The sequence below is a fragment of the Tupaia chinensis genome, unplaced genomic scaffold (genome assembly GCF_000334495.1).
Source record: "Tupaia chinensis unplaced genomic scaffold, TupChi_1.0 Scaffold148607_1, whole genome shotgun sequence".
NCBI lineage: Eukaryota > Metazoa > Chordata > Mammalia > Scandentia > Tupaiidae > Tupaia > Tupaia belangeri.
Window position 1 is genome coordinate 3,263,333 of NW_006208456.1, and position 9,923 is coordinate 3,273,255.

Consider the following 9,923-nt stretch of genomic DNA (forward strand, 5'->3'; position numbering starts at 1 on the left):
ACTCCCACATGGCTGACCATGGTTCAAGTCCTGGACCTGGTGGCTTGCTTTCTCACTTTCTCTCTCTCTCTCTCTGTGTGTGTGTGTGTCTGGTAAAAATGAAAATAAATGAATGAATAATTAAAATAAAATAATTATTTTTAAAAAAGTTTTTTTTTTTTAAAGTCCTAAAGTAATGGGGTCAGAAGGTGGTACAGTGGTGACACAACTTGTTTTCTTGATTTATTGTGTTGTCAAGTTACTTGATAGCTTCTTAGAAAAGACGAGGTAGGCACCTTGATGGCTTAATGGTTACATCACTGGATTCCCTCATGACAACCGTAGTTTGAGTCTTGGACCCAGTAGCCTGAAACTCATGTCAGGCACATGTGTGTGTGTGCATGCCCAAGATCCTGGGAGAAGAATGAAAGAGGAAGGATTGTGGCATGGCCATCCCTCTGGGGGCGTGATTTCTCACTTTCCATCTCACTGTCTTTGACTGTCTCTCTCTCTCTGGTGACTGTATGCACCTTAAGGCAAAAACCTCTAAAAAGAAGAAAAGGGGAGGTGAAGATTTCTTTTTTTTTTTTTAAAGGAAAGTTATTCATTCATTCATTCATTCATTCATTCATTCATTTTTCAGGTCTGGCACTCAAACTGCTGTAGGCCATGTGGGAGTCCAACGCCCTTAACCATCATGCCACCTGCTGGCCCCAAGGTGAAGCTTTCTTATCCCTTCTCCCCTTTGCTCCTTTCACTGTAGTTGAATCACATCTTTCAGTTAAATCAATAGCTTATACCTTACAATAATCACATAAATTTTTTTCACTGATGAGGAAACAAATTCTGCCCCTCTCCTCACATACCTGGAGTTCATAACTGGCTTATATTTTCACATTTCATTTTCTACATACCTATCTCCACTTTTTCTTTCCTAGACAATCCATGTCATGTCAGACATCTGTTAATGTTTTTGTAAATGCTCAAATGCCTTTCATAATCTATTACTTTGATTTTTTAATTCTGGAAACCTCTTCACGACCATTCTTTTCCAGTCTGGACTGGTGATTCTCCAGGCCTGGCTCAAACTTGTTATCTTGGGGCTTCACTTTGCTTCTCTTCTGTGTTGGGTCCCTGTTTCCAGCATTCTGTGTCTTCCTTTTTAGTAAGACAAGTGCTCAAAAGGGGTATGTTTTGCTTTGGAATAAATGAAAATATCTATATAATAGCTTCCTATTTGATAATTTGGCTGGGTATAGAATTCTAGGTGGAAAATGCCTTCCTCTTAGAACGTAAACAATTTTTCTGCTATAGGGTGTGTGTGCTTGCCTCAGAAACACAAAGAAACAGAGAGAGAAAGAGAGAGAGGGAAAGGGAGAGAAAGAGAAAACACTCACCAGGGGGAATGGCCACATTGAAATTTTCTATAATTTCTTCTTGGGATTTTGGGCATGCATGTATATGAGCCTGGTGTGTTTTTTAAGCTGCCAGGTCTGGAACCTGAACTGTGCAGTTGGCCATGTGGGATCTAACTGCCTTATTCACCATATTACTGACTGACCTATGTTAGAAATTTTAAGTCATTTCTCACTAGCTTTTAGCATCCAGTGTTACTATTGAGAAATATAATGCCATTTATATGAAACCTGTTTGTTTTACTTTTACTGAAAGCTTACCAGATTCTGTATTCTGAAATCTGAAATTTTACAATAATTGTGTTAAGATGTTTCAACCTCAAGCCTGTGGCCTTTAATTCTAGAAATGTTAACTGTGATTTATTTAATAATTTCCTCTTCCTGCTTTCTCTGTTCTTTATGGAACTCCTGTTAGTTACATGTTGGACTCCTAGGCTGACTTTTTTTTCCCCCTGGACCTGGTGGCTTAAACTCATGCCGGACATGTGTTCGTGTGTGCCCAAGATCCCGAGAGGAGCATGGGGGAGAAGGGATTGTTGCAGGGCCATCCCCCCGAGGGGTGATTTCTATCTCTCTGTCTCTCTCTGTCTTTTTGGTGAGCACACATGCCCTATAGCAAAAACCTCCCCCCCCAAAAAAAAATTTCTAGTCTTTTCTATTTTACTTTCCATTTAGATCTTTTTCCCATTCTGATAAATTTTATTGACATTATTTTACAACATGATTATTATTTTTTATTTTTAGTTATCAATGTTGTATTATTCTTTTTAATTGCCAAAGGGTGCATGTAGTCAACAGAAAGAGACACAGAGGTAGAAAGTAGCCCCCAGTTGAGTGTGGTCATGCTGCAATCCCTTCTCTTCCGTTTCTCTATCTTGTTGGGATTTTAGGCACATATGCACACATGTTCAGTGTGTTTGCAAGCTGCCAGGGTCAGTATTCAAACTGCAGTCATTCATGGGGGATTCAGCTCCCTTAACTACTGGCTATCAAAGTTTGAGTTTATATTAGTTCTTTCTGGTTCTCTGGGTCCTCTTTTTTCAAGTATACTCTTCTTGTTTTATGAACACAACCTCTTCTAATAATCACTTTCATTATCATTATTATTATTATTGTTATTTTGCTGTCTGCTTTGATACTTTTTCCTGAGTTTTTGTTTGAGTATTTTTGGGGTCTTTTTCTTATTAGAGTATATCTAGTGATCCTTGGATGCCCATTCATATTTAAGCTTAAGGGGCTTGTAGACTAAGGGCCTTTATAATAAGGTTATTAAATAGTGGTCCCTGTCTGAAGAGGTTTTTTTTTTTTTTTTTTTCCTATAGGGTGCATGTAGGTGCTGGAGAGACAAATGGAGAGACAGAAAGTGAGAAATCACCCCCTATGGGGGATGGCCATGCTGCAATCCCTTCTCCTCCACTCTCATCTTGGGATTTGGTGCACACACACACACACACACATGCATGGTGTGAGTTTTAAGCCATGGGGTCTGGAATTCAAACTGCAGTCAACTCTGTGAGAGTCCAGTGACGTAACCATTACGCCATCTGCTGGTCCTGTCTAAAGGGTTTTCTATGATTGCTTGGAGCATCCAGACAGCCCTTCTCTTTCCTAAGAGAATGCTGATGTGCGTTGTTCTCTGGGAGCTGAGTGAGGAAAGGGAGCTGACAGTTCCATAATTTGGAATGTACACTTGCACCTTAATCCCCATTTTCAGCCCCAAGATTAACCAAATTCTCCACCCTGTGTGGATTTCTTGAGTCTGACAACTGTCTGGTTCAATTTTTCCAGAGTTAAGCCTCTGTGGTCCAATGAGGGTGCTCAGGGTGTTGGACACATGGATGTGCAAGGTTGGAGAGAAGCCCAGAGGTCTGGCTTGTTTTCAGCCTGTACCTCCCCTCTTTCCACTACCTGGTACTTCCCAAAAGTATGGTTCCACTTAGGGGTTTTGCTGCACAAAGTGGCTTGCCTCTCAGGAGTGCTTCTCATTGCAGGCCCTCGTTAAGGTGCCCCCACCCTGGCAAGTCAGTTATCATTGTAGCTCCTCTCGCATTCTCACTGACCTTGTGGATTAACATCCTTGTAATTTCCTTACTGCTGTACCATGAGGACTCAGGAAGGAAATGAGATGAATACCAACCGGTATGATCAGTATTCATTTCATGTTACAGGCTGAACCTCCTCGGAACAGGCTGGACCTCCGCGGAAGAGCAACTGGAGACAGAAGCATGAATCTTTCATCCGTACCCTCCGTCAGGCCAGAGAGGTCCAGCAGGTAATTGCTAAAGGTGGAAACCCCTCAGACTTGCCTCCCATCGAGCCTGCAGAAAACCCAGACTACCTCCAGTGTCCTCACTGTAGCCGCCACTTTGCTCCCAAGGTGGCTGAGCGACACATTCCCAAGTGTAAGACCATCAAGAACCGCCCTCCACCACCAAGGAAGCATTATGGTTGAGCAGATGACAACAGTGCAAACATCCTCCGATTTTTCAGAGGTTCTGCTTCTCTTTAGCAGTAAATGGGAGAATAATCTGATGCAAAGCAGAAAAACGTCTATCCCCCAGATATGCCTGCAGTTAAAATCCGTGAGGAGAGAGCCATTGCTAAGCAGCACAAGGCAGAAGGAAGCCCCAGCCCCGCACTAAATTATAACCTCGGGTTGGCATACCTTGTTCTTGCTCTAAGAACTGGGGGAAGATGCTGAAGGGTACTGAGCAGGCTGCATTAAAGCTCTCTTCTCATAAGCCTGTGGTGTGTGCTGGTGAAATGCCTGTGCCTTCTGGCCACTGCGTGGATCTCCTTGGTTCCTGTGCAGGCTTCCTGCTCTAGCAAGAACTTGGAGTAGGGGGAACCAGCAGTTAGCGTAATGGCTATGTCGCTGGACTCCCACGTAGTCGACCGCGGTTTGCGTCCCGGCCCCGGTGGCTTAAAACTCACGCCGAGCGCGTGTGCGTGCGTGCCCAAGATCCCGAGAGGAGAATGGAGGAGAAGGGATTGCGGCGTGGCCATCCCCCCTGGGGGGTGATTTCTCGCTTTCTGTCTCTATGTCTCTCTCTGTCTGGCGAGCGCACACGCCCTCTAGCGAAAACCTCAAAAAAAAAAAAAAAAAGCCAATAAAAGTATATAAGGTTAAGGCACCCATGCCTCTGAGACCTTCCCTACGGTGTACTTGTAATAAGGGAAACATCTTTACGAACTTTACAGGATAGGGATGGGGAAACCACATTACACCTCTATTAGTTCTTTTCTAATGGGTTTCATATGTCCAAGAAAAGGGAATCAATCTTGGTTCCAGCCGTTGGAAGCACTCTCCTTTCAAATCAGGCTGGCTGGATGACTTTTTAAATGAGCAGGCAACATCTAACATCAAAGCAAGCTGCAACACTGCAGTGTCATATCCCTGCCGACTGTAACACAAGTTCTATTTTAGAGTAAACTTTGAAGGGAGAAAGACCAGATCTTCTAAATTTCCTGAGTATAATACTGCCTAGTATAAGTCTTCAGTTAATGGGTTTTGGGGGCTTAAACAAAAAGATCCATGAGTCCTAGACTTCTGACGTGGAGGAACTGGTAAGCTAATGTTAAGTCTGAGGGCTAATATCAGTTCAGATAGGAGTGAAGCTAGCACTACAGATCTGAAATATTATCTATAGGATTACCATCCTTAGCGCATGGCTCAAATTGTTACTTTAAAATGCCAGAGAGACAGGACAGCCCGTGGCCTGGTGGTTCAGTGCATATGGCTGACTGCACAGTTCAAATCTCAGACTCGTGGCTTGAAAAACACACCAGTGTGTGTACATGTGTGCTCAAAATCTTGAAAGGAGGGATAGAGAAGGAACTGCAGCATAACCATTCCACATAGGGGGTGTTTTCTCACTTTCCCTCTCTATTTCTGTCTGCAGGGTGCACATGTGCCCTGTAGGAAATTAAAACAAACAAACAAATAAAATACACACACAACAACAACAACAAAAAAACAGAGGAAAAACTGTCCAACTTCAGCTGGACAAAGGGGACTGGGCAGAGAACAAAAGCCATCTTCTTTTTTTTTTTTTGAAGAGGTTTTTGCTATAGGGCCAGTGTGCTCGCCAGACGGACAGAGAGAGACAGAGAGACAGAAAGCGGGAAATCACCCCCCCATGGGGGATGGCCACGCCACAATCCCTTCTCCTCCGTTCTCCTCTTGGGATCTGGGGCACGCATGCACACGCGCCCAGCGTGAGTTTAAGCCACCGGGTCCAGGACGCGAACCGCAGTCAACTATGTGGGAGTCCAGCGACATAGCCATTATGCTAACTGCTGGTCCCCAAAAGCCATCTTCTACAAATAACAAATGGCCCCTCACTTTTGTTTTGCTTCTTCTGCAGCTTCTGCTATGGTTGGGCTAATAGATCAGATCAATTTGAAATGTGAGCTTAGAATTTTAGCAGTGAAGCTGCAGGTTACTAGGCTGAAATAAATACACCTGCTGCTCTTCAAGTGTATATATGTTTTGTACACAACATTTATATATATTTTATATACACTTGAGAAGCACCATATATTGAGTTGCTTTGTGTTCTTAATCATTCCAAAGAAAAAGAAATACGACATAAAATAAGGTTTTGGGTTAGCCCCTTAAAGAAACCTCACATGATGACAAGGATATTTAATTCAGTAAGGACATTCCCAGGCAGGTTTAATGAGGTACATACTATAAGTTTCACAAGTAACATTATAAGCAATAGATGGCAAGAGTAAGCTGTGGCCACGGTTGCAAAGTGGCAGCCTGTGGACTGCTTCGCCCCACGGATGTGTTTCCTTTCACTGGCACAGCATTCTAAATATGATCCGACATTTGAAAATTGGGATGTGGAGCATTGCTTGAAAAACGGGAAGTTCTGTAAACACTGGGCCGGCAGCCTACCTAGCAAAAACTGGGCGGAGTTCAGAATCAGCAGCTGCTTCAGATGGGGACAGCACCCCCACCTGGCCTGCCTCACCTATTCACCTTATCTGGTTGGCTCCTCGGTGCTCATGCTTGGGGTCCCCAGATGATGTTATTAAGATCACAGATCAGGGCCCTCTAGAGAAAACAAGCGTGTGGGGCTGGGGGTGGGGGAGTGTGCTTTCTATGGACACAAGGAAGTGGTTATTCATTCCTATGTTGCTGAGGAACTAAACAAGTCAGCGCCTGGCTGTTCCCTTTGCTCTCTGGGCCTGAATTCTATTTGAAATATCTATTAGTCTTTGATCTGGTTTTGTGGAAGTAATTAAGAATTTTTTTTTAAAATTTAAATCTAAGTCTCTTCTTGGACAGCCCAGAGGATGAGTGGAAGAATACATTCCATTCGTTACTATCCATTTTTCATATTGCTTTATCTAGGACACTTTAGTACATGTACATGTTACAATTTTAAAGTTCATGGGCCAGCTGGTGGCCTGATGGTGGAGGCAGCTGGAGCTCACATGGCCAACTGTGTGATTTGAGTTTCAGACCCAGTGGTTTGAAATACATGTGGGGCAGGTATGCGCGCATGCGAAAAATCTGGAGAAAATGGAGAAGGGATTGTGGTGTGGCCATCCATGCTGGGGATGCTTTCTCACTTTCCCTCTCTCTCTCTCTGTGTCTGTCTCTCTTTGGCAAGTGCACATGTTCTAAAGCAAAATTTAAAAAAAGAATAAAGTTTAAAAGGCTATGGCATGGAAGAAATCTCATGGTGAAACATACATAGGAGCTCATTTCATTTTAAAGTGTATGCAGAGGGCTGAGATAAAATTTATCAAGAGCAATGCATTCAACACACCATGGTACCTTCTGGCCAACATCTGCTTTCAAATTATCAATGCTCACTCTACAACTTCACAGGAGGTAGCAGAGATGTGACATAGTGAAGTTTTCCTCCCCAATTTCCTGATTCTGTGAGGTTTAATGATCAGCACATTAATTCCCAGAGTCGATCATCGAAGCAGTAAATGACTTTTGGCTTTGCAAGAAGGAACATATTTTATAGTCACGACTACAGCCCACTCTGTCCTGATGCTGTCATGAGTAATCATGGCAGCCCCAGATCTGAATGAATTTATTTAAAATACGGCCTTGCTCCTGAGTTGCTCTTTCTAGAGGAATGTTCCCAAATGTGTGGCAAACTAAATGCATTGTGATTTTTAGGCTACTTTTGCTTTTAAACTTTAGTGACAGCTCAACCAACGGAAGCTATAACTTGGCTATGTTGCCCCAGGGAGACCGAACAGGGTTCAACCTCCTCGAGGGAAGTTTATAAACGTAAGCTGGCATTATCACTTGGCAAAGCTCCACTGTGGCTGCGGGGGCAAGTACAAGAAGGGGTCCTTCTTTTGATGGCTCATTTTTCTCTCCCACTGCACTTTCAGCCCTGCCCTTTTTTTTTTTTTTTTTTTTTTTTTTTTTTTTTTTTTTTACTGTGTTTGCTATAGGGTTTGTGCTCTTGCCAAAAAGACAGAGAGAGACAGAGAGACAGGAAGCAAGAAATCATCCCCCAGGGGGGATGGGGACACTTCAATTCCTTCTCCTCCATTCCATCCATGCTGGGGATGCTTTCTCACTTTCCCTCTCTCTCTCTCTGTGTCTGTCTCTCTTTGGCAAGTGCACATGTTCTAAAGCAAAATTTAAAAAAAGAATAAAGTTTAAAAGGCTATGGCATGGAAGAAATCTCATGGTGAAACATACATAGGAGCTCATTTCATTTTAAAGTGTATGCAGAGGGCTGAGATAAAATTTATCAAGAGCAATGCATTCAACACACCATGGTACCTTCTGGCCAACATCTGCTTTCAAATTATCAATGCTCACTCTACAACTTCACAGGAGGTAGCAGAGATGTGACATAGTGAAGTTTTCCTCCCCAATTTCCTGATTCTGTGAGGTTTAATGATCAGCACATTAATTCCCAGAGTCGATCATCGAAGCAGTAAATGACTTTTGGCTTTGCAAGAAGGAACATATTTTATAGTCACGACTACAGCCCACTCTGTCCTGATGCTGTCATGAGTAATCATGGCAGCCCCAGATCTGAATGAATTTATTTAAAATACGGCCTTGCTCCTGAGTTGCTCTTTCTAGAGGAATGTTCCCAAATGTGTGGCAAACTAAATGCATTGTGATTTTTAGGCTACTTTTGCTTTTAAACTTTAGTGACAGCTCAACCAACGGAAGCTATAACTTGGCTATGTTGCCCCAGGGAGACCGAACAGGGTTCAACCTCCTCGAGGGAAGTTTATAAACGTAAGCTGGCATTATCACTTGGCAAAGCTCCACTGTGGCTGCGGGGGCAAGTACAAGAAGGGGTCCTTCTTTTGATGGCTCATTTTTCTCTCCCACTGCACTTTCAGCCCTGGCCTTTTTTTTTTTTTTTTTTTTTTTTTTTTTTTTTGGAATAAAAGTTGTAGCAGCAGAAATTGCTGTGCTGGCAAGAATAAGAGATTGGAAAGAAGCAAAGATTATTTCTGTGTGAACGTCCCTTGTATTGTTCCTGTTCCAAGAACATTTATTTATTTATATAGAGACTCACTGAATCAAAGCTTTGCAAAGGCCTAGAACTGGAGTGTTTTATCTCCAGTGACTACAGTCCATGCACAGGCTTATTAAGGCACAGCACTGACTGGGAGTTTAAATGTTTATTTAAAACAGAAATGCCAAATCACTCCACCCTCAACCTTTCAAGCATCTGGCTAACAATAAGCTAGTTCTTCAGCAAAGAGTCAGAGCAGAGGAATAACTTGGGTTATACTATAATCAAAAGCAATACTACTAGAACACTTAAAAACACCTAGTGCTGCACAAAGAAGAAAAGTGAGACAAAATGTAGAGAATTAGCTACAGAAAACGATTCAAAGGCATTTCTGCTGCCTCACCTTTCACTGCAACGTGGGGCTGCTGCCTTTGAGCTGGTTTCTGCTTGCATAGTTGTTTGGTGGGAAAAGTCATATGGCTGTCCCAGGCACTATTTGGGAAAGTGCAAATTGTCTCGAAGGCACAGAACTTAAGATTCTCAGCCAGATTAATTGCAAATCTAGACTGCTTGAGGGAACATACTAGAAAAAATGACCACGGCATTGCCCTGCCAGGGAATGGCTCCCCTCTAATAAGAGCAGGGCTCCTCCCCCCACCCCCCCCAGTCTCAGCACTGTGCCCTCAGCTCCACTGTAGGAGCAATCCTCACAATGAACCCCTAAACAAACCTGCCTCTCGGGGCTGCTGAGATGGTGAGTGTGAGGACATAGGGACATGAACTGTTAGGGTTTACAGCAAACCCCAGGTGCCCAGACTTTGTAACCTTAAATCCAGGCTTGGCCCCTTCCTTATTACAAGAAAAGGCATCAGTGACTGCATCAGTACTGTTGGCCCAGGCTTCCCAGAACTAGATGACATGGAGCATCAAAGACGATCCTATTGAACAGAGTTGCCCATCCCCAAGCGTCAGCCTTCACACAGCCAGTTTTAAGGGAATGGCATCATTTCCATTGCTCAGGTCCTCCCACATGTCAGACAGACATTTTCCAGTGTAGGGA

General features: G+C 43.3%; 1 protein-coding gene across 1 annotated transcript in view; it reads left to right on the forward strand.

Moving 5' to 3' along the window:
* ZC2HC1C (zinc finger C2HC-type containing 1C) overlaps nucleotides 1–4,249 on the forward strand; it is a 14,219-nt gene extending 9,970 nt beyond the window's left edge. Inside the window, exon 3 of the mRNA XM_006170557.3 lies at nucleotides 3,583–4,249. Within this exon, the coding sequence (XP_006170619.1) occupies nucleotides 3,583–3,846 (264 nt within the window). The 3' untranslated portion in view covers nucleotides 3,847–4,249. The remainder of the gene's footprint in view (nucleotides 1–3,582) is intronic.
* Nucleotides 4,250–9,923: the final 5,674 nt, after the last annotated feature.